The sequence below is a fragment of the Pristis pectinata genome, chromosome 15 (assembly GCF_009764475.1).
Source record: "Pristis pectinata isolate sPriPec2 chromosome 15, sPriPec2.1.pri, whole genome shotgun sequence".
NCBI classification, from domain to species: Eukaryota; Metazoa; Chordata; class Chondrichthyes; order Rhinopristiformes; family Pristidae; genus Pristis; species Pristis pectinata.
The window spans coordinates 14968430-14994121 of NC_067419.1; the positions used below are offsets into that span (position 1 = coordinate 14968430).

Genomic DNA, 25692 nt, shown 5'->3' on the forward strand with positions numbered 1-25692 from the left:
CAGTGCTTTGCCTTTCACTGTTTGGTGACATTGCCTTTGGATGGTGTCTTCTCTCATGCAAACAGGAGCTCTTTCCTCAGCCATGTTTGTCAGAAATTTGGATGTTCTGTACCTGCAGCAGGGCTGAAGTATTTTCCAATGATATTTATACCTCTGTTCACCCCAAGGGTAAAAATGCCATTGAATTAAACAAGAATGTTGCTGGTCAGTGAGAACCTTAATGTCAGTAATAGAGGTGAAAAAGGCTGTTCATCTTTTTCTTTGACTTTTCATGTTCACACTTTTTCAAAGGAAGAAGAAAACTTAATGAAACCTCATAAAATCCTTGTCCTATATGACATGGTGTGGGCAAATTGATCTCTCTTTAAAGTGTTAAATTACTCCTTCAGAAACCAATCCCATATACTTTCAATTGAGTTATAAATGAAGTTAGATTTATGGAGAGATATCAACTATGTTCAATCCCATTACACAGAGAAAGAGAGAGAGAAAGAGTTAATTGTAAATTTTATGTATGCTAACAAAAAGAGCAGCTCATATATGTGATAGATTTACTTTCTGACTTCAATACAAATCCTTTCAAACAGAATGTAAATCAATGCAACGTATGCTACTTTATGTACAAACTGTCGCAGTTGGGTCCTGGATGTTTTTCCCATTTGTTCTGTACACCTGAAGAGCAAAATGTCTCTTTAACTATTTAAGAACTGAATTCTTAATTTTTGTTTAGTTTGCTCTTTAGTAGTTGTAATGATCCATGGCAAGAGAAAGGCTCTTTGGTGAATGGATCCCCCACCGCGGCCTATTGCAGAAATATTACTATTTCTACTTTCTGCTGTTAATGTTTAGTATATGATGATTTTCTACCTGAGTGTCACAAAAGCCATCTACTATAGCAACTGATGCAAAGTTTGTCCACAGTTGTCTTTCCTTTTGCACTAACACTGTTCATTTGATTCAAGAATAGTGAGACAGAAATGATGGCAGTGACGTGGTTGTCCTGACAACAAATATAAGAATGCTAGACTTGCCCATTAGTGCCAGAGACAAAATAATGGATGTTTACCTCGCTGCTTTTCCCCTTCCTCCAACACTGTGTCCCTTTATTTATCCCCATTATATATTTACAATGTATTTGCATTTTGAATGCCTCACGAAATATCTTGGTTTCTCATTTCATTTAACTGCTGGATCAATATTTTGCTTCCAATTCAGAATGGCCTGAAGGTGTAATTATTTCTGTCTCAACCTGAGTATTTACAGTATCCTCTGCATGAATTTATCAAGCAGTTGTATTTATGGTTTGCGATCTGAGCTAGTTGGCTGAGAAGGAGCAACTGCAAGAACACTGAGTGCCTGTGGTAAGAGTGCAAGTGCTGTCTTTCTTGGAGAAGATGGTGGAATTTAGTTGCATTCTTCCAGGGGTAGAATGTATCACTGCCATCACAGCCATAAAGCCTGTGCCAACAAGTATATCCAGCAATATGATGCTAGCAAGTTGAGCTTTGGCAGCGGTCTGAGGTTCCATTATAGCACTGAGATGGTAGTTGATTTCTTGTAGGCATTATTAAGGAAAAACTTAACAGCAGTCCTCAATGACCTCCAGCATGTTGTCCATTAGGATTTAGCTCTTTTTTTTTAAAAAGCTGGAACCTTGACATGAATGATTGTTCAGTTTACCAAGTGCATGGTAAAATTAATTAAGGGTATGGTGGCATAATGGTTGAGATATCAGACAAACATCCAGAGGTCTGGACCATTGATCAGGTACAAGAGTTCAAATCCCACTACAGCTGTGGTATTTAAATTCAGGTAAGAAAATGTGGAATCCTTGTACCAGGATCTATGGAACAACCAGACTATTGCAAAAACACAGCTGATTCAGTGAAGGAGCTTTAGGGCCACCAATGACTCTTACCTGGCTCCTCAGTTCAGGAGCAATCGGAGATGAATGAGAAATCCTGATATTGCTGGTGATGTCCATATCTTGTGAACAAATGAAATAAAATGACTCGTGCTTAATGGATCTTAACGGGAAAATCAAGGTAGCTACTACATATTGAAAATGCACACATGTTCTTGCATAATTTCAGTGGAAAATCACACACTAACAGCTCTGAGGTAAATAGGTGAGGGTCCTCCCATACAGCACCATTTTAATATTGGCTTTGAGTCCTCTGATTTGCAATCCATAAGACAGACCAGATGAGCCAATTGGTCTTTGTCATTTTCATATGTTTATGGGAGATTTCACAGGTTTATATCAATAAGCAAATGTTTTCACTTGGGATCTGAGCAAAGCTGGAGGGAACCTGCAGGTGGTGATGTTTTCATGAGCCTGAAGACCTTGTCCTCCTTGGTAGAAGAGGTCATGGGTTTAGGAGATGCTGTTGGAGTAGTCTGTGATTAACAGCAGTGCATTTTGTGGATGATACTCACTGCATCCACTGTACCAGTGCAGGAGGTAATGAATGTTTAATGTGATGGATGTGGTACCAATCAAGTGAGCTGCTTTGTCCTGGGTGGTGTCAAGCTTCTTGAGTGTCATTGGAGCTGCATGCATGCAAGCAAGTCAGTCCCAATTTGGGCCTTGTAGATGCTGGAAAGGCTTTGGGCTTACCTAAAGTGAGGCATTTGCTGCAAGTTACCCAGCCTCCAAACAACTTTTGTAGCCAGTGTATGTATATGGCTTGTCCAGTTGAATTTTTGATCAATAGTGACCCCACAGACCCCATAATGTCATTTGATTAAAAAAAATGGAACCTAATTTTCTTAATTGTGCAGTTTATAACTAAGGGGGCTATCAATTTAAAATTGTCAAAAGATAAGAAAGTGGTTAGGAGATGTTTTCTATGTATCAAGCATTTTTTTAAGGAAACCTTGAAAAATATTGTAAGTGGTAAAATGCATAGGACAATGGGGAGGGAACAATATAGTGAGTTTTGTTTAACTTTAGTATGGAGACAAAGGTATGATGTGCCAAATGGTGGCCTCTTGCTTCGTAATAAGCTATGTTTCTGTGCTTGCATGTGATTATCTGGTTGGAGGAAAAGGCTGACTGGAATTTCATCCCTGCTGAGCGGTGCTAAGAAGGCCACGTACCAGTGGCAGCAGAGTCTACTCTGTCTCTGAAATTCAGTTCCATTTAAGTCAATGTACTCAAGCCATCTGGCAGAAATAAATTTCTGTAACATTTTCTTTAAACAGCAAAACAAAAAAACAGATCGTATTTTGAGATGAAGATGGCACTCCTTTAAATTTGTGGTGTTAAGTGATTAAATAAACTACCAGCGTCAAGTTTAATATCAACATTTTTATTCTCCTGAATTGAACTTTTAGAGGTATATCTATCTCAGAAGATGTATTCAGGAGCTGCCTGGTTAAGTAGCTGACCTGCTCGGAAAGGCAGGACGAGCTGGAGCTGGAAGATACCTGTCACCATACACACACGTTCTGAGCAGACTTTGATGCAGCTTTAACAAAAATGTAGAACAAAATACTTTCAGAACTGCTTTTAAAGAAGCTCTCCTTTTTAAGGCTCAAGCAGTGTGAGATTTGTTGAAAAGATTTGAACCCTGTTAATCTGTTAACTATAGCTTCTGTATGCCGACTGGGGGAGGGGAAGTGCAGTTCTTTCTTCAACAGTGCAAGGTGTCTCTCCTGCACAGTTTTGCATGATTTCTAATTTATGCTCCTACACTGACAGAATGAAGTTGTACTTCTCGACACTCATCAATTTTGCACCCTACTGACAAATCTGCTCTTTATGCTGAATGACAAATGCATTTTTGCAGACTTCAATTCAGACCAGTTGTGTTCTACCAAAGACCCAAGTGTGTAATAGAAATGTGTTGACTGAACAGATTAAGTTATGAATGCATTCTACCTTCAAATTCTGTTAAAATAATTTTTTCACTTGCTGAATATTTTGAATTCTACTCTTGGAACAAGTATACTTTGATGTTGTGAAAGGCTCAGTTTTTGATGTGGAAATATATATCCCTTTGGTAATAAAATGGTTTTAGTGCAAGTCCAAGATATGCTAGTTTGTCTTTAATCGGTGCACATATGGACAAGGCAAACTTGGGCTTAGAATTAGACAAAATACTGACACGGCCAAATTCTTAATGTGATTGTGTTTAGCTAACACACGGGATCTTGCTATGGTATTTGAAAGAATACTTATGGTCTGAATGGTATCCAGTGACACTGCATCTGTCATCTAACCCTGAAGAGCAGATTTGTGTGAAGGATGTAAAATTGGCAAGTGTCAAAATTGACAAGTATTCTGTCAGCATAGGAGGCAAAGATTAGAAATCATGCAAAACTGTACAGGAGACATGCCGTGCACTGTTTGAAAGAAAGAGGTACTCCTGCAATCTTTATTTTTAACACCGAAAGAGCCAGCTCTCAAAGAAGGGAGGAGGCTGCAAGAATTGTTGATATGGTTACAAAGTACCATCAAAGAATAGAGTATTTTTATAGTCATTTCTCCTCCTTTCATTTGAATTTTAGTCCATCCTTTTATGTCCATGAGTACTTGTGAGCATGAAATGTGAGGTGAATTCGGGGGTCAATCACACCTTAAGCTGATTTGGCAGATTTGCTTTCTGCCTGTCACACATAATGCAGTCGGTTCTGCTCTGTTAGACACTATTTGCTCGTAATTTTAAATTGCTTTGATGGGGAACTATCTGTCTTCAATAATTGATGAACGGATAACGGACTCTTAGCTTTTCATTTTGGACTACTTGCCCAGTTAAATTGAATCAAATGAAAGTTAAGTTGTATTTGGAGATGGGGCGGGGGAGGTAAGGGGAAGAGAAAGTGAGAATGGAGATAATAAGTGTACAAATGCAGGTGGGTGTGAGAGGATGAGTGAAGGAGTGATGGGTGACTAAGATACCAAGAAGGGTTAGACTGTGAGAAAGTAAACACAAAAATTGATGGGTGGCGAAGAAATGAAAGGGATGCAATTTTTGTGAATGTAAGAAAGAAAAACCAGAGGGAAAGCACACCAAAGAACGAGTTCAGTGTTTAAACAAACAAAACACAATTATAGGGATAAAGGCAAGAGGTATATTAAGATTGGCGCTAACATCTCGCGTTGTTAGCTTTTTTGATATGAAGCACATTGTAAATTGACACTGATCCATAATAATTACAGTGTGACACAGCAAAATAATAATGGCAATGGCTGGACAATTGATGGTGGAATGGAAATTCTAAAAATATCTAACCTTCATTGTCACTTCCAGGATGTTCAAGCTTTTAGCAGCACAATGATGGAATTGTTATAAATCAGTTTTTACTGAATCACAGCACAATGCTCGGTGTCATGACCACCTTATGCTTCATATGAATCAAAGCTCAGCCTTTGTGTAAAATATCTGGACCTCCAGTGACCCATCTACCATTGAAGTATGTATCACAAATAATTTAGTGAATAATGTAAGACCATAAGACATAAGAGCAGAATGTAAGTTTTACATCCTACAGACAAAACTGCTCTTCAAGGTTAGATGACAGATGCAAAGTCACTGGACCACTGTGTTCTCCAGATTCCAAGATAGCAATGTAAAACAGCATTGTAATAGATTGCTCAGCTAAAAATTATGAAACAGATTTATTAAGTGGTTATGGAGAAATATAAAGGAACCAGCAGATGTTTAGAATTAGCAATAGTTTGCTTAATTCTCAATTTCATTTTAAGAATTTTTCCTGCACCTAGCAAAATATTGAAATTCTTTCTTTGTCTGGACAAACTCGTGCAACAACTTGTGATTAAACTTTATTTTGGTTTTAAGGGAGTGGGTAAGACTGCATTTTCTGCTCATCACTAACTTCCTGAGAAGGTAATCATCTGGCTTCTTCCGAAGCTAATGTGTATTAAATAAGTTTTGGAGCTAGTCATTTAAGTATGAGACTGGAGCTTCATAAGGATAATACTTGGATTCCCTTTCTTGAAGGATTTGAGACTCCAGTTAGAAAATTTCTATCCACATGTTATCAAATTTATGGAAATACAGTTTGCCCTTGTTGGATTATAATCTTGGTAGTTCTGGATAATTATTTCAGTACCATCACCATACTGCATGAATATATTCAGACATCTTGAATCCCCAGATAGGGCAGTTTCTCAGCACAGAATTGTTAATCAAGAATCAGAATAAAGTCTCAGAGTAAAAAAAAAATCACTATGTCTAATGGCAGAGGATTGTTAATGTCCTGCATTAGTTGATTATAATATACTTTAACCAAGGGATGCTCATTTGAACACATGCAAAAAATTGTGGAAATCAAGGTATACCACATAATAAAACTTCATGCCGTTCACTTGGTGTGTCATTTCTTCCGGGTATTTAAAGAAATTGATGATCCAAGATCTTTCTTTTCTAAACCCATGTTGCAAATTGAGTAATTATGGTAGAGATCTCCTTAAAGTTATTCCTGAAAATTGAATCTATTGTTTTACATGGAATGGACATTAAATTAAAGGGAGTGTAGATCAATTTTTGTGATTTTCTTTTTTGTCTGTGGGAATAGAAATAGTTAGGTACAATTGCATTGTTACCATGTTTCTGTCCAGTATCACAGTGGTCTTCATTGCATCACCCCTTTCCCAATATCCTTCAACATGCTGGAATAGTTACCTTCCTCTAGTAGTTATATTGAACAATTGCCAGCCTGTCTAGGATTTCCACCTCATTTATTGCCCATTGACCCAGGTTAGATAGGTTAAGAAAGAAAATGTTGCTTACGTCATCCTTGGCAAATACTTGTAAAAAAAAAATCATTCTGAATATTTACTGTTTTGTGCTCATCCAATATTTTTATGGTCTTCATCTTTTCTGTAAGTGCTTTCTGACTTTTGGGATACTGGGAGATTTTTCCACTGTTTTGGTTGAGTCTCTCATTGACTATCAGTTGTTTATTTAATGCCCCTGAATTTCATTGATCCAAAGGCAATGTACTTTGATCAGAGATTGGCAAAATCCCTGAAAAAATGCAATAAATTGGCTATTTGCTGCTTGATCAGGGGTTTCCATCAATTCTTTATGAGTATTTCAGCAGAATCCCCCTAAATACTTGGAGCCAGATTATATCTACATTTTCCTGTGCTCATCATGAGCCGTGTCTCCTCTCTCCTCAGGGGATTTATGTAAAAAAAAATCATAACAGAATTTTTTCTGATCCACTATGCATCATGTTTGTTTAGACTGAGTTTATTGATGTCCATTGAGCCAAATTTTGCTTCCAATTCATTGGACCTTCCTATAAATTTTGGAAGGGGCAAGTTACTGTCAAACAAACATCCAAAAGGTTGAGAACCTCCACAGGGCATCTAGGATTTGTGTGAACAAGCTAAGCAATTTTGTCTGTCCTTAACCAGTCAACAGAGAGGTTGGTTTGGAATGTGTTGCCAGAGGGGGCATAGAATCAGATATAACTACAATGTTTAAGAGTCATTTAGGCAGACACTTCAATAGGCAAGGCATAGAAGCATATGATCCTAATGCAGGCAAACAAGATTAGTGTTGATGAGCAAAAAGGTCAACATGAATGTGGTGGGCCAAAGGGCCAGTTCCTATGCTGTACCACTCAATGGTTCTATGATAGTTAGAATTAGTAATGAGCTAAAATAAGAAAGGAAGTTAGAATAATGAATTCAAAGTCAACACAGGTACAGAGAGTAGAGTGGAAAAGAAAGGTCAGATTTAACAAGAGAGATGAAAGGCACATTAAAAAAAATCACATTTAATCGCATTTTAGCACTTAAAAAAAATTTACATGTAATTAAAACCTGAAGAAATGAGAGTCTACATTTGCCAAAGTTTATTTTTTGTGTCAGAGAGACTGTTTAGCAGTAAATAGGATTTACTATGCTCTTAAAGAGCTACTTAGACTGGAATGGTTTGAGCCATCATCTTGCTCAAAGTTTTTCAGCCTTTAGAATTCAGAAAATGATGTTTCAACTGTTCAGGTTGTTATGGTTTACTTGGTGTCAAACAAATCCATTTCATTGGCTCAGGAAGTACATTTTACACATTGTTGTAAGTTATTCAGAATTCATGCACTTGAGTTTCTTGTTCCTTTTAAGCACAAATTCTGCCAAGTCTTTCCAGCTGCTGACAGATTTTGCACTGTATTTTTCAGAGCCTGGTAATATTGTGCAGTGTGCCTGTGTGGAGTCATTACTCCAGGGAAAATCTGATATGTTGCAGAAGAGAATTTATTTTATTAATTTGAGGTTGATGGAGCATGTACATTTTCTGGGCTTGCGAGCTGGTCATTGGTCCTCCCTTCTTCTTATGAGGATCTTTTATGAAAAGCTGTAGAGCACTTGGCTTTTGGCAGAGACAATTTAATTCTTTTGCCCATAAAATTTTTCAAATTCTTTATGATATATCAACACCATCTCCTTATTTTGTCCTTTGTACCCGAACTGCCACCAGTTATTCAAGTATACAAATGTGTCCAGATGGTCTATGCTGAGGCACCACACCTCATGCATCAAAGTCTGAATTTATTGACTTTTAAAGAGTAATCTGTTGATTCATTGGAAAACTGCTGCTGTTTGCAAAGGCCATGAAATGAATTCTCTTCTTCATTACTGAAAAGGAGAAAAATGAAAGGTCAATACAGGAATATCACTTAGTATGATGTGAATATGTCACCTGACACTGATACTATGATAAATAATAATTCAATGATGCTGGCTACAAAACAACTTGAGCTAACACATTCTGTAAATACTTGCGGGTGAAGGTCTGTAAGAAATCTCTCTGTTGTCATAATTTAGGTTTTAAACCAAAGCCATGAGAAGATTTTGGATAAATATTTGTGCAGTAATTTTCCAAATCACATTTTGTTCAACCACATTTACAGATTTTGTGTTTGGCTTGCATGGAAATTTTTAACATAAAAGTATATTGTTTTAAATTTTGCATATTAATGCTCATTATTTAAAAAAAAATCACAGGTTGCGGCACTGGAATCATTTGTTACATAGATGTATTAATAAAAATCATGGATGTATTTTCTGTTATGAGTTTTAGTTATGCTTTCATATCAAGACTTAACATTGAAACTGCCCAGTCAAGCAATATGATCTCTATGAACCATTGTCTATAGCAAATTTTTTTTTTGTGTGTCATTTTTGGGTCTGAGTTGATAAAAACTAATTGACATGATTGGTCAATTTCATGATTGTAATGCAAATAGAAGATGAATGAGACGGACCTTGGTCTGTTTCGGTGTATGGACTCAGGCTATTGCTGATCTTGTGGAATAAAAACATAAAGCCCAAATGGTCCCACAGATTGCCTTTGAATGAGATCATACATCTATACTAGAATCATAGAGTCATTTTGTTGCCTGATCTCCAGATCTTTCAATTTTCTTAGAGTTCAAAAACTATGAACATACTAAGGAGCCAAAGCCCTGTAAGGAATTTCAAATACTCGCCACCCTGTAAGGTTAAGGAAAATTTTCTGTAATTTCAGCATCTATTCTGTCAACTCCTCTCAGAATCTTAATTATTTCAATATGATGATCCTTCATTCTTCAAAACTCCAGAAGCTATTGGCCGAGTCTACTTGATCTCAGCTGGAAGGACAATCCTCTTATCCTTGGACTGGATGTCTGAATCTTTAGTTGTTCTGCTTCCAAAGCAAGTCCATTTTTTCTCAAGTACAGAGCTCTTGGGTATACTACACGGTATCCCAATGTGTCAAAATTCTATTTCTTGGGGCACAACATTTTTACGCACAATGTTAGTGGTTCAAAATGCTTTTGAATGAAAGCCCCACATTCACATTGGGTTAAATACTCACTCAGCCCCTCCCATAAATGCCTGATCATGTCATGGACAACTCCTTTTAAGGAGCTGGGGCCAGTGCAGGGTACAGTGTGCTGAATATATTTTTATTCATTTTTATCTATTTTTTGTGAACTTTGGAACTAGCTTGTCTTTACGTTTTTTCAGCCTCAGAGACCATCTCCCACCAAGAGTGTTGCACAGCTCAGATTGGTGAACCAATTGTGTTCTATAATAAATTTATGGGTGGCATGGTAGCATTAGCAGTTAGCGTAATGCTATTACAGTGCCAGCGATCAGGGTTTAATGCCTGCCGCTGTCTGTAAAGAGTTCATATGTTCTCCTCGTGACTGCGTGGGTTTCCTCCGGGTGCTCCAGTTTCCTCCCATGTTCTAAAGATACACGGGTTAGTAGGTTAACGTGTGTAATTGGGTGGCGCGAGCTCATTGGGCCGGAAGGGCCTGTTACCATGTTGTATAAATAAAGTTCAAAGTTTAAATTTCTATCTGAATATCAATTGTGGAAACACCTTCCATGCACGTGACATTCTCACACAGAGGCTGTAGGGTGCACAATAGTAGTACCACTTGATGCTACAATATTGCAATACCACACTGCACAGGAAACCTTGCAAGCATCAAAGCAAGAACTGCTGTTCTCTGGAGGTTAAAGATTAAATGGCCTAATCCCACCTGACCCAATGCCAGAGAGTCTGGGTGATTCCAATGTCATTAACTTGACAGGTCTCCTTCATTTGACCGTGGAGGGAGGCAGGCGTTTCACCTTTACTGAAATATAAGGTTGGAAGAGTGTGACTGGAATTCAGGTTACATATTTGGAAACAGATAACTAGACTTGGCCATGAAATAGCCATACATTGCAGGATGGTGTAGTCTTTGCAGATGTTGGAAGCTGTAATCTAATACTTTCTTTTTCCATTTCTGTGTTGTGCTTTGTTTACAGAGGGGATGAACTGCATGAACAAAGATCACGGATGTGCGCATATCTGTCGAGAGACACCGAAGGGTGGGGTGGCTTGTGAATGCAGGCCTGGTTTTGAGCTCGCCAAAAACCAGAGGGACTGCACATGTAGGTAGCTGTTGAGGCTGAAACTTTGCCGTTTCTCTGAAGATGTGCATCAGTTTCTGGATTTTCACTGCTTTTCTCCTCAATGCACTAAATCTTATTTTGTATTCCAGTCCTTCCGGCTAACTATATCCCAGAAGTTCACCTCAATGCCTGTCCTTCCCACAAAAGCCGAGACAATGAATGAGTATTGTATAAGATAAATTGTATTAGTTATTGGGTTCCTCTCCTCAAAACAAAAGCTTTCAAGATAGCATTTGAATGCAGTAAAATTGGAAATTTATTCTTAGCCAGCCCATACTGGGTAATTTGGATGATTCTGGATACCGTTCATCAAGAAAGATATAAATGTCTTGGCTTCCTGGGGAGGTTTTTCAGGATTTTACAGGGATGAGGGAGTAACCAGACAGGACTGGAACAGATGGGACAATTTTCCGTAGAACAGAGGGGAGCATTTCAAAATAAATGTCAGGTCAACCCAAATGCTCCCAAGCCAGCTTTACCAATCCATATGATCACAGCTGATCCTCTACTTCAGATACATGTTTCTGGTTTCATTAGTCCAAAAATCTATTGATCCTACCTTGAATACACTCAGATTACTGAGCCATCCCCAGCTCTCTGCAAAGGGATGTAGTCGCCAAAGAAGGTGGCAGATGGAGAAGAAAGTGGAAAGATATAAGGTTATTCATTTGGGTAGGGAGAATAGAAAAAATATTCACAATCTTCCAAATGAAGAAATTTGCCTCTGTTTCAGTCTCAAATGGGTGATCACTTATTGTGAAATTGTCTGCTGAGGATACAGCCTTTCAGTTGTTTCAATGTGATCATCTTTCACTCCGCAGAACTGCAATGAGTACAGGCCCACCTTCTTCGATCTGTCATTCTGGGACAACTCCCTCATGCCAACAACCAGTCCAATAAATCCACACTGGAAATTGGGTTCCTCTCCAAGGGAAATATAACTTTCCTAGGATATAGAGACCAAAACTGCAAACACTAATTACAAAAGCTCTGTACAGTATCAATCAGACTTTTACTTCAACCCCTGCTGCAATGAGGGCCAATATACAATTTTCCTCCTTAATTGCATTCTATGGCTGCATGTTACCTTTCTGCATTTTGTGAGCCAGTACTCCCAAATTCCTCAGCACACCAACATTTTGCAGTTTGTCTCTAACCATTTTTATTCTACTCTTTCTTACATACTAACAAAAATCATTCTATCTTCTTTTATTTTTCTTGCTAACTTATCTTGCAGCCTATCTTCTCTCTCAATTAATTTGCAGGTATTTGCTGGTTTATAAACATCACCTTGGTAAATAACAGTCACTGTACATATTTCAAGATGCATCTTAATGGGATGGGAAGAGAAGAACTAATTCCCTGTGACAAGTGTATTAATATTTAATGACTGCAGACTTAAAATCACTGGCCAAAGGTTTAGGTGGGCAATGAGATTTTCTTTTCATTTCTCTAATAGAGATTTGTCAAGATCTGAAATGCTCCATCTGAAAAGATGATGGAAGCTAATTCATAAATAATTTTTAAAACTGTAAGACACTTTAGGATTAAAACCTTATAGTGCATGTGCACAATGAAGTAAGACCATTCTTTGGAAAATCCTGATAGAAGTATATAAAATTATGACAGGAATAAAAAGGGTAGATAATCAAAGTTTCCCCCCGGGTGAAAATGTCAAAAAGTAGAGGGTATAGGTTTAAGGTGAGGGGGAAACGTTTAAAGGAGATTTATGAAGCAATTTTTTTTACACATAGAGTGGCACGTACATGGAACAGGCTGCTGGGGAAGAGTGGTGGACGCAGATATGACAGTAACATTTAAGAGATATTTAGCCAGGCACTTGAACAGACAGAAAATGGAGGGACATAGACCATGTTCAGGCTGATGGGATTAGTTAAAATTGGCATGGTTGGCACAAATGTTGTGGGCTGAAGGGCTTGATCCTGTGCTGTACTCTTCTGTGTTCTAAAATCAGCACAGCACGATGAGCAGAATACGTTTCTTTGAATCTATATCATCTATGCATAAGCTTGTAGCATAAACTAATGGGTGAAAATTTTCAAAACCTCAACTGTCAAATATTACATTTCCAGCTATAAGTTAGTTTGATTTTGTACAAAACATAATTGCAAAAGTCCCATCAATTTTACAACTTAACTTTTAAGAAGGAATGGTTAGAAAATTCACAGGGACAACAACTGAATAGTTGGGCTGGTATTGCTGCTCATCTCTGCACCTGACGGTCCGGCATTTCATGGGGTCATGGTCAGGGAGTTTTCCAAGCAGGACATTGGGTACTCTGGAAACATGCTTCGCAAACCACCTTCCTTAGACCTCTCAGACACCACCATAAGCTAGACTCTACTGATTGCTCTCCCTCTTGAAGAGGAATTCATTAATCTTTCTGTTTCCTAATTTAAGATAGCTTGAAGTAGTTCCTCTCTGACTGTGAGGGATCCAGGACTTAAGACTGCCTTAATTTCTGCCACAATCAGACGTTCATGTCTGATGAGAGTACGAACACCTGCTTCATTAGGAATGTCAGGAGCTTCTGACTAAAATCAGTAAAGGTGGAGTCTACACCCTGCACAACCGCTCTCTTACACGTGCAAACAGAGAGAGAGTCTGACATGCGTTTCAGGTGCTCTTTATAAAGTTAGACGTCAGCGAAACCATGGTGAGATCCCTCAAGGGTTCACACCTAAATATCAGGAGGTCCTTGGGCCAACCTTATTTCAATGTGGAGAAGGTTCAGAGAAATAATGGTAGAAAATAAGGAGCAAATTCAATTGTAACAATGCTGCCAAATGCATTGATGGCATTGTATTCAGAATATACAGTCTGCCAAATTTTCAAGGCCTATATTGTTAATCTATTAGCTCTATTTCTGAAGAAGTGATTGCTGACACTTTATTCAGTCATGGAATTCAGACCAATCCAGTCTTCATCTAATCTTGATGAATCAGTAAATGCTACCTAATAACAATTAAGAACCAAAACAACAAGTGATTTTTGCCCTTTCTAACCTAAGGCTGTTATATTCCTTCTGTTATTCTGACCAAACTCATTGAGCTCCGCAATTAAAAGATTGAAACTGAAGGTTTCTGGCCCAGTGTGGCTCAATTAAATGTTTCCATAGAACAATACAGGCCATTCGGCCCACCATGTTGTGCCGCCCTTCAAACCACACCTAAGACTATCTAACCCCTTCCTCCCATATATCCCTCTAACTTAAATTCCTCCATATGCTTATCTAACAATCTCTTGAACTTGTCCAATGTATCATCCTCCACCACCACCCCAGGCAACACACTCCATGCACCAACCACTCTCTGGGTGAAAAACCTCCCTCTGATATCATCCTTGAACTTCCCACCCAATACCTTAAAGCCATGACCTCTTGTTTTGAGCATTGGCGCCCTGGGAAAGAGGCGCTGGCTGTCCACTCTATCTATTCCTCTCAATATCTTGTATACCTCTATCATGTCTCCCCTCATCCTCCTTCTCCCCAGTGAGAACAGCCCTAGCTCCTTTAGTCTCTCCTCATAATCTCTAATCCAGGCAGCATCCTGGTAAATCTCCTCTGCACCCTTTACAACGCCTCCACATCCTTCCTATAATGAGGCTACCAGAATTGGACACAGTACTCTTAAGTGTGGCCTAACCAGAGTCCTTTACCAATTGAGACCTTGAGTTCATTTACTCCCAATATGTTGCTATTATTAATTAAGCCATTTTCAGTTTGAAAAATGGACCTGTGATTAATGGAATGAAATGAATTGCTATAATGTACAGAACATTTAATACTCCTCTGTATTATCAAGTAAATTAAATGTCCTCTCAGCTACAACAAGCCAAATAATAAAAAGTACAATAGGAATGATTTTTTGTTAAAATCTCCACATTTTGAAGAAAAACAGGCTTTTCAACAAATGGCACGCATCTTAATAGAAATAATAGCTAGGATTTTCCATTGGATTATATCAGCTCACTGACATAATTCCAGTTAATAAAGGCGGCAAATTCTTCAGAGCTACTCTGCAGGGTCCCTACTCCCTTCTGTCACTTCTAGGATTTTTCAGTGGAATTAATGGAGATGTGGGCTGCACCTGGCATAAGATGGATTGGCCTGCTCTAATGACATGAAAATAATGGGAATGGATCATGCAATATTTTCATTAGCTTCTCCATAGCAATGCTGAGCATTTGGAACACAAAATATCCTTCTGAGGCTATATAGTGCCCAGTAAGTAGATGGACTAATGAAAATTAAACGGTTGCCTTACTCTATGTAATAAATTGTGGCGCATAGCTGTACAATACTTCATGGTAAAATATGTTACCTACTGTACCCACTTGCACTTTACCTATTTCACACTCTGTCAACTTTCCCCTTGAGTTGGAAATCCCAGGAGGAGTACTTCAAGAATATATCAATTATCCTGACCACAGAATGTTAGCCGTGCCAAGATTGCAAGTGGGATGTCTTAAATCATTCCCGCTTGTGGGTCCGACGTCATCCAAATTTTTGCCACTTTGGTCTTGTAACACATTGTACAATGCTGCTGGATTCCAAACAAAAACATTTTGTGAAATCTAATTGTTTTTTCTTATTGAATCCTTTAACGGCTCCAACAGAATTTCAGAGCAGTATATAAGAATTAAAAGCCAGAAGATTGTGTATTCAAGCCTCATTCGAATTTTTGAGTGCATAATCCCAGGTTTTAGCACCATTGCTGGTGGAAAGGTGTAAATTGCATGTGTATGTACAACACTTTCATTATTACTGTGGACTTAAGAATGTATGATTAAAGTTTGAACTGTGTTATGTCTATACGCTCTGGTATTCCCTCGTACCTATTCATCCTCCAGTGACCACACTTGGTCTAATCATTATAGAATAATTTCATGTGTACAATGTCTTGAGTAATGTTTCTGTGCATCCATGGGCATGTGATGATGTGTATGTGCATGTTATTGGTATGATGAAACACTATTCATATTTCTCTGAATGAGTAATTATTCAGTTATTTTGAGGGTTGATTTACACTATTTCTGAGCAAAATTTAACATGTTAACACTTGCTTAATCATAGTTTTCTAGACATTTACTAAATGCTAGTGATTTAGATAATACAGTCTGGATCAATAGGGTACTGTTCTCCACATGATGAATTCTTGCCCTGACCCAGCTTCAGAGCTGCCAGTGAGTAGTAATGAGAAGTAGAAGGTTTTGTATGCATGTTCCTAGAGCAGCGTATCACTCTCAAAGGAACACAGCTCTGTGGAGTATGTGACTCATTGACTTCCTTCCATTTAATTTCACTATAATTAATTGATCCAAAATGATGGCAGATATCTATTTTGTCCAACTTTTATTGGTGAAATATAGACTAGCTTAGTCAGAAGCTAGGGATTAGGTTATTGGGCATTTACACAGCATGGATAATGCAAGGACAACTGTAGAAAAGAAATATAAAGTTACTAAGAAATATCGGCAACATTTACCCCTAGAGCATAGCATTCCCCAGTCAAAATATAATGGCTTTGTTGCATGATTTCATTACATGGTCATGTTACTTAAGATAGAGCAGTATCTGCAGTACAAGCTCCACTTCTCCAGGAATGTTGTTGCCACTACCAGTTTCCCTTGCCAGTTTAACATCAAAAGTTCAAATCTCAAAACGAGGAGAAGGATTACCATCCTATGTTTGCCCTGGCAGCCTGCGGATCCATAAAGTGCAGGGAGCATATGACAAAGCATTTTTTAATTGGCTTTCTCCTTTTCCCAACATGCCTGGTTTTCTGGGAAAAGCAATCATCAGGGTCTGCAGTGAATCTGCATTATCAGCAAAGCAGTAATTGGAACGAGAGCCACAGTCCCATACTTGCTCTGTTGATATTCTGATCCGGTTTGTGACCTGATTACAGATGGGAGCTTTAATTGCTCAGAAGTATTGAGCACTCTTTACCCACACATGGCGACCCAGTTTCCTCCTCTCTTCAAGTTGGGAAAGGGATCCAAAGTAATGAATGGTCCATGGTATCAATAAACCGGGCACTTCCCAAGAATGGCCAAAAGCACCTAGCTTTTCCACTCCCATTGCGGTATTTATTCATTCTTGAGGTCACATTAATATCACTCAAAGGATGAATTGCTTTTTCCACATCATCTCTTTCAATGGTTTCAAGACATTATAAAGAAATGAAGCTGTAAAATGAAGTTTAGAATATGGAGTTCCATGTTTACATTTTGGCTTATACTTTCTGCAAAACAGTAACCTGTAACTATGGAAATGGGGGCTGTCAGCATACCTGTGATGATACAGACAACGGACCTGTGTGTGGCTGTCACCAGAAATATGCTCTGCACTCTGATGGGAAAACATGCATTGGTAAGTAAAGACCTATTGCATGTGTTAAAGATACCGTTGCTAGACAGCTTGCTGCTATATGTGAACTGAGCAAAGGCCTGCCTTTCAGATCAAATGCTGTATAGTTTGTGTCATCTATTGCATGAGCAGTTGTAAAGAGTATTCTCATTCTGCTCCTGTTCCATGGGAATCTATCAATCCCTTTTCACTAATGTCGCAAATGGATGCCCATTAGTCCTCCTACTCACCAACAGAAAGCTAGCTCTAATGTTGGAACTGCTTCGTCTTGTGCAATTAAAGCAAGTAGAAATCTTCTATGATTATTCCATGTTACATCACATCTTTTTTTGAAGAAGTCTCAGTCATGCAATGTAAATGTGTGAGCTCTGAATTTAACACAACTAAACTCAAGACACACTGGAGTTTATATAAAACAAGTCTTATGGTAATCCTGTAACATGAATTCCTCACAAGCTGACCAGTATATGTTTGCTTTCTGGAGTAAAATCTAACTTGTTCAAGAGTTTCACTTGAAATATAAGTGAACATTTTGGTTTACAACTCTGTGCTTTAAGTTCATTTACAGTGCTACTTTTCGAATATTACAACCTACGTAAAAAAGGCACATGGTTGAGGGTGAGGGGTGGTTTTTGAAGTTGTACTATGGAGATGATGGGGCTGGAGGTTTGGCCTTTGGGAGAGTGGAGAGGCCAATATATTAGTACATTACCAAAATATCTGAAAAAAATATGGGGCCTTGTCTAAAATTTTTGCATGCTCGCCTCTAAGTCAGAATGTCATGAGTTCAACTCCCACATCAGAATTTGATCCATACTTTACACTGGCACTTAAATCCAGGATTGAGAATATGCCACTACTGGAGTTGCATTGCTTTTGGTTGAGACACTTAGCAAGGCCCCACACGGCTCCTCAGGCAGCGGTTAAAGATCCCACAGCACTATTTCAACAAAAGCAATAGAGTCGGTTGTGACTTGAATCAATGGCTCCAACCCTAAATTCTATAAAGTCTGAGTGCAGTTGCAGCCCGGAAATGTTTAGTATCTAACTGTGAAGGCACGAATCATGGAATGATGCAGTAATACTATCATTTCCTGCAGATGAAAGGATCACCATTTTGTCCTACTAAGTTCCCATTTCAAATAATAGTGAGTTGGGAAGTCATGTGATCACATTCGTTAGAATTAGGCCAATTGGATTTTGCTTTATGAATGAGAATGTCAATGATTGCCTTTTTGCACTTTTGGTCAGAGGATATAAAACGCTAAGGAAAAGCAACTTCATAACTGAATAGAGAGTAATTGATCAAAAGGACATTTCATTTCAGAGACTTATTTGATCATGGTATCTTCCTGAATTAAAACCATGAAATATTTTTAATGGGGCCAGCAACTTCGGCACTTCAGATGAGTATGCCCTGCCCCAACATTGCCATTTTCTGATAGTTAAGGCTTCCAATTTGCATATGCTAGGTGTTAATTTTATAATGATGAATAGAGGCCGCAATCATGGTGGAATGGAAATTTGTGGTGTCACAGGAAAGCTCTACAAAATCCTTCCTTGCATCATATTTGTAAAGTGTAATTTATGAAATGCAGTGAAAAGGGAAATTGTAATTCGCCATTACTAATCAACAATCCCCCTTCATAAGATTTGGCATTCTCTTGGGTATGGCAGGTTTAGGATTGGGGGAGACATTAGTGTAGAAAACTAGGGTACGAGTTGAGAAGACACTTATCTCAGTGAAGTGGGTACAGCAACAAATAATGGGAACATTTGGCTTTGATTTTTGGCAAGGACTACAGCAGTGCACCCTGTGACAGAGTAAGAGCGAATTCCAGATTCACTGTGCATACACAGATGCCAGAAGTTACTGCCAAATTTACCCTGTAACAACAAGTGCTGTCAGCCTCAGCATTACTGTTAGAGCAAAATCTGGAACATTTATCACCAACAGTAATTTTTAATTCTTTGTTGTCTGAAAAGTCCAATCACTGTTACATTTATATACCTATCAAATAGTCTTGGTAAATTACTGACACAGAAATGACAATGCTTGATTGTCTTCACATCCCAGCATTTTATCTGCCTATTATTGTTACCAAAAATAGAAGACATTCTATGCTGAACATATCTAATGTTAGATATAACACCAATCAGTCTATCTAGTTTTAAACATAGAAATCTAATATCCACCATCACAGCATTTAATAATCTCTTTAAAGATTCCAAAGTTCCTATCTTTCTACCTTAGCTGAAAAATCATTCCAGATACCAGTCAGGCAGTATGAGGATTATACATTGAAGTTACTCTTTTCTAAGTTAAGTTCAGGCACCACAATGCTTCATCCTTCTAATTCCTTCCAGTAGTATGTGTTTTGTAATATTTTCTGTTATGCATAGTTCTTTGGATGCCAAAATAGAATCAAAAATGCTACTTGGTCCCAAAAGCTTTCCCTCCCATAAGGTTTAGAGGTGAACTGACTTTTCTTAATTACAGGACTAAGTATGGCTACAGGGCAGGAGGTTAGGGGGGGGTGGGGTTTGCTGGGGAGAGGAGATCCAATGTTATATGGGATAAGGGAAATGTTAATGGGAATGGATTGCAGCTTAAATTTAAAATTTTTGGAAGGTAAGATCCTTTCATGATTTTTTTTGACATCTAGAAATCATATATTGTGCCATATTATGTTTAACATATTAACAGTAGAAAACTTATTACCAATGCAAAGATTTTAATGTGTGCTTTAATAATATTAAAGCTCTGATGTAAAGGTATACTCAGATTTAACTAGATTTTGCTATTAAACTCTATGCTCATTGCAAAACTCTTTCGTGTACTGCTCTTCTGGATCTTGAAATTAATATTACATTTTCTCATGTGCTTTTTGGAACATTAACCGTTGCATGCACAGCATAACAGGCAACAAACTCAAATTCTAAGAATAATGTATCAGAGACAGTGAAGCACATCAGATCCATTGTTATTTCTCAGTCATTTTGCCTTACATATGTTTTGATCATGCTTTAATTGCATACTTTTAAGAGAAATCTTATTGGCATCAATCTAAATACAGTGTGAAATTTGGCAAAGGTAAGTTTTGTTTGATTGTATATTTGTTATAGAGGATATATGTCATTTGTCCGTCTTAGCTGGCTGTATCTAAAAAACTTAAAGAAAGCTATCATGGGGGTGCTTTACTGTCCATCACTAACAGAAGAATATTTGGCATGTTATTTAGGTGCTGCTTTAACCTTGTCTGATATTGTTGTGTCTGCTTGCAATATATTAATGTTCAAGATGCAACTTTTTTTGAACAAAATTTATGTTGTTTCACGGAGAAAAATGGAATGCGATATTTTAACCAGATATTGGTAAAATACACATTCCATGTGTTTATCTTTTCCGGTCCTTTTTGGTCTTCACAAAAGCTTGAAACTTTCTGTACTTGTTCTGAGATAACACAAGTCAGCAAATGTTGACAGACTTGGAGGTTACTGTTTCTTAGTCATATGATCCATGTTACTTTAACTGCCTGTGCCAACTTCTCTGTATTTAGTCCTCCTTTAGGAAAACCTTTATTTCCTCTGCTTTCTGGTGATGGTTCCTGATTGCCTGTCTTGTCTGAGCATTGTTGATTTTGATATAAGTGAAGTTTTTAAACAAAAGACTTCTACATTAAAAAAAACACAATAGAAAGCCTCTATTGCAGCCTGATCCCACAGAGAAACTGGTTTCCATATATATATATATACATGTTTTTATATATATATATATATATATATATATATATATATATATATGTTAAACAAAAAACTTAATCTTGTTAAACCATACAGTGGTGCCACTGAAACACATTTCCTGACTCATCCAACTCATTATTATTTGCCATCTGAAGTGATGTGGTATTGTGGCATCAATGAAAGATTGCAAATGCCCTGCAACGTCACCCTTAACTTCAGCTGTCTGATTTTTGAAATGAAACCTAGCCTATTTATTATTTGCCTTTCTCCTGTTCTTATTGCATTTGCTGCATGTAAAAGTACTAGAACAACTTCATTGTTACAATTTCTTATAATTCTTTTCCTAATTATTGAACCATTGTTCTTACAACCCTACTGAAGCTGCCTGCTCCTCCACCAAATGAGTGGGAGGGAATATGTTTAACTACTTCATCTCTTCCTTGTCTGACTTTGAATTATTCTATTTCATTATTCTTAATGTAATTAATAAATCTAATCCAATTCTAATGTTGTGTGGCAGTGTCTCTGTCTGTCTGTCTGTCTCTCTGTCTGTCTCTCTGTCTGTCTCTCTCTCTCTCTCTGTCTCTCTCTGTCCCTTGCACCTGAACAAGAGACTAACTTTAATGGCTGTGTTGCTAACATTTTCATGTACTGACTCCTACTGACTGTGCACGCCGATCCTTGGAACGTTGTTTCTCGTCCTGACTGTTTAGCCAGTTGTGATGTGTTCCATAGACAAGCAGGCAACCAGCGCTGCCCCTGATTGATGTTTCCTGTTTGCATGCAGACTGGTTTCCCCCTCCCCACCACCACCACCACTACCTTTTTTTCATTTTGTGTTACTGTGGAAGATTATTGTCTTCCCATATCCATCCATCACCGCCTTCTTAAGTCTGTCCTTTCCAGTTGCTCTTGATTTCCAAAATTAGTTTTCAAAAATCATGAACTCTTTTTTTGTCTCCATTTGCTCATGATAGTTTTGTTTGTTGGAATCGCTCATTTTATCTTTCATTTCCTACTTTGTCACCATTTCATGTCCTGTTAAAATTCTTACCTTCTATACAACTTTCTGATAGGGCATCATTTTAGATTCCTTTTGCAGTTGTTTCTAGAATCTATCTTTTCCATCTTATTTTTTAGATTTTCTTCAGATTCCCAACAGGATTAACACTCTAACAAGGATTTAGTGCTTCATGGCTTACTTCTTGATTTTTTTTTTCTTTTGTTTGGTTAGTCAATGCCAAGCAGCTGTCGTAGGCGGCAGAAAGATTTGGCTCCTGGTTAATCGACTGCTCCATGTTTGTCCCCTTACTTGTGTTTTAGAGAAGGATGAGGCTGCAATTGAGAGCTCTGAGTACAATGCCACGTCAGTAGCTGATGTGGACAAGCGGGTGAAACGGCGGCTACACATGGGTAAACCTTTACTTCCACTTCCTTTGTTGTGCTAACGCTTGTGTCTGTTTATACATATATATATATATATATTATCTTTGTGGTAAGGTCACAAATTAAAAGGTTTCTCATCTCCACCCAACTTAACCAACGTGACTTGCTTTTATATTTTCCTATTTCCTGTTATGTCTCCTCCCTCGATTAAAAAGATGCTAATCATTGGGCTTCAAAGCAATTCCACCTATAATTGTTATTTCTCCTCCCAAATACAAACCAGAAAGTTGCATCAAAGGGCAGTAGCTAGTTGGAGACTTTTGAAAACGTATAATCTGTACCTTGTATGTCATTAAACTTTATTTCCAGTATTTCTTCAATGGGATGAAAAATTGGTATAATTTGTGGCCTCCTTTCCTAAAATCACAAGTTCACATATCTGTTATAATTGAAACTCAGTTGTATTGAATTGAACCTCAAGGCTCATGGAAGCTTGTGCTTGACTGACGAGGAAAAGGACAAAGCTGGTAGGAATCCAAGGAGATGTGAATGTAATATGGTCATTGCAGTGACTTGCGATAATGAACTTCATTACCCAAAATTCAGAAAATAAACCAATAAATTTTATATGCAGCACCATATTATAATGCCAAAAAGGTCTGACACTTTCTCATTGCAAATTTTATTATGTCCTTGACCTGTCAGTCCAGCAGTTATTTTTAATTTTTGTATTTTAAATATATGCTTTCCAGAACTGCCAGTAACCATAACCGAATACTTTTATTTTCTTTTTGTGATCAAATATTCACAAGCCACAACAAATAAAGTCTTTGCATGAAGCTTTGTTCTTCCTAGGCTCTTATGCTAGCATGGATGCATTGTAATGGTCACAGTCTGAAATTCAATGATTTGACACAGTATTTTACACTTTTCTACAAATTAAAAGCAATTGTGATATCTCTCCCAAGCATTGGTTTTATGCTTTAGTTCGTGCATTTAAGTGAAACACTAGATTGAATATTTGTTGGCTGCATTTGTTCCACCAACATACTAGCTTCAGTAACTGGTGGCCAATTTAGACCCAAAGTGTTGCTGGGACTTGAAACTTCTGTGACTAGTACAAAAGGTAATGACCTTGATCTTCAAATTGGGTAATTTGAACAAAATGCATTTTAAATATTTACAATTATAGACTATTTTAAATCTTTTTCTTGCCCCAGATCCAGACAACAGAATTAATTAAACTGTCACCATCCTGGTAATGACAAAAATCACTCTGCTCTGCAGGACTTATTCGATTTTAAAAAAAATGTCAAAAGTGAAGATTGAACCTCAATTGTTAATTGTGATCAAGATTTTTTGTAAACAAAACTGAAGCAGTAAACAACTTGAACATTTATTCATCTAGGCAGTTTCCAGATTTCATTAATTGATGTAGAAATGAGTGCTGGGCAGCGGTGTAAAGCATGTGTAATTACATTTATGAACATTGGGGTAGGCATAAATAAGACGATTGAAACAGATACACCTGTCTCTTGTAGTTGTCCAACTCTAATTTTTCCCTGTTAATCACTTGGAATATTCATTTGTCTATTTGTATGATACAAAGGTTGACCCTGTGGTTTTCAGTGTGGAGGAAAGCCTTAGACTGAAGGAAGATATAGGTGGTCTGATTAGTTGGCAAATGCAATTTAATGCAGAGAATTGTGAAGTGAAATGAGAGGATACTGAATTGTTTCGAGGAACAAGAGGCTCTTCATGTGCAAGTCCATAGATATTTGAAGGTAAAAAAGGCAGTTCAATAAGATGGTTGTAAACATATGCAGGATACTTTCCTTTATTAGCTGAGGCATTGAACACAGGGTTATGCTATAACTGCATATCATGCTATGTAGACCACAGCTTGACTACTGCACACATTTCTGGTTACCATATTACAGGAAAGATTTAACTGCACTTTAGAGGGTGCAGAGGAGACTTAGTGGATGTTGCCAGTACTGGAATATTTTAATTATGAGCAAAGATTGGATAAGCTTCATGTTGTTTTCTTTGGAACAGAGGGGGCTGAAAAGAGACAATTTAAATGTATAAAATCATGAGTGACCTTGATAGAACAAACTGGAGGAACCTGCTACCCTTAACAAAGAAGTGAACAACCAGTAGAGGATAGAATGAAGTAACTGGTAGAGGGGTTCAAGGGGAGGCAAGGAAAGCCATTTTCATCTAGTCAGAGATATGGCTGTGGAACTGGCAGCCTGGAAGAAGAGTGAAGGCTGTAATCCCCATCACTATTAAAAAGTCCTTGGATGTGTACTCGAAGAGCCAAGAACTGCAGGGCTGTGTGTCTGCTGCTGGAAAGCTGGGCGGTCCTTTTTTGATTGACGCAGACACAATTGGCCAAATGCACTCTCCTGTCTTGTAAATTTTCTGTATCTATTCCTGCACTTCAACAGAAGATTGTGCCCAACTGCAGCAGATCTATACCAGAGAGCAGCAGTGTCAAGTCTTGCCTGTGCCCTTTATTGTTCCCTGTGGAATAAAAGTATTTTTTTATCCAGAATGTGGCGGAAACAAAGTGTGGAGGAATTCCAAATGACAGCAGATATTCTTTCTCAAACCATTTGATTTTGCCTCCTTTGAGAGTACCCCTTGCTTTCAGTTAGCTCATGCTGCTGAAACTGAGAATTTCTAGATGCACAAAGAAAACAAGTGTTTTGTAGGCTTTTATTTTAAGCTTTCTTTTCCCCCAAAAAGCACTAAATCTTAAATCCTCTATTGTCTGTCCTCAAAGGGGGTTAATGGAATTCCCCCCAAAGTGAATTATTTATTTAGCTTTCGGAAATTCATTATATAATTTCACGTAAAAAGATTGAGGGTAAGTGATTTGTATCTGCTGCTATGGACATTTAAGTTCCATCAGACACTTAAAATATTGTCAAAAAATGCCCCTGCAAACAGCAGAAACCAGGAAGACTGTTTGCGCACATATCCTGTGTTTTCTAATGTAGAGTACAATATAAAATATTTATAGTGTTCTTTTAAAGTTTAAAGTGCAAAATCATTGACCGAATTGTATTTGTATTGCAAGCCCAAAAATAGGGCAGGCTCGCTTACTCTGTCACTGTATGGTGAATCACATTTTTTTTAAAAAGTGGAATGTCTTGTTAGTACTGGGAAATTTCAATGACACAGCTTGTAGTGAGTTCAGTGACCTTAATTGTACCCTCCCACTCATTCTAAA

The 25692-nt window shown here is 37.8% G+C and overlaps 1 protein-coding gene across 2 annotated transcripts in view; it reads left to right on the top strand.

Moving 5' to 3' along the window:
• The window catches only part of scube1 (signal peptide, CUB domain, EGF-like 1), a 266620-nt gene that overhangs the window by 129753 nt on the left and 111175 nt on the right, over positions 1-25692 (top strand). Inside the window, exons 5-7 of one of the 2 annotated variants that reach the window (XM_052029991.1) lie at positions 10784-10909; positions 17208-17324; positions 22389-22478. In XM_052029991.1, the coding sequence (XP_051885951.1) occupies positions 10784-10909; positions 17208-17324; positions 22389-22478 (333 nt within the window). The remainder of the gene's footprint in view (positions 1-10783; positions 10910-17207; positions 17325-22388; positions 22479-25692) is intronic. The other variant, XM_052029992.1, reaches the window with a different exon arrangement.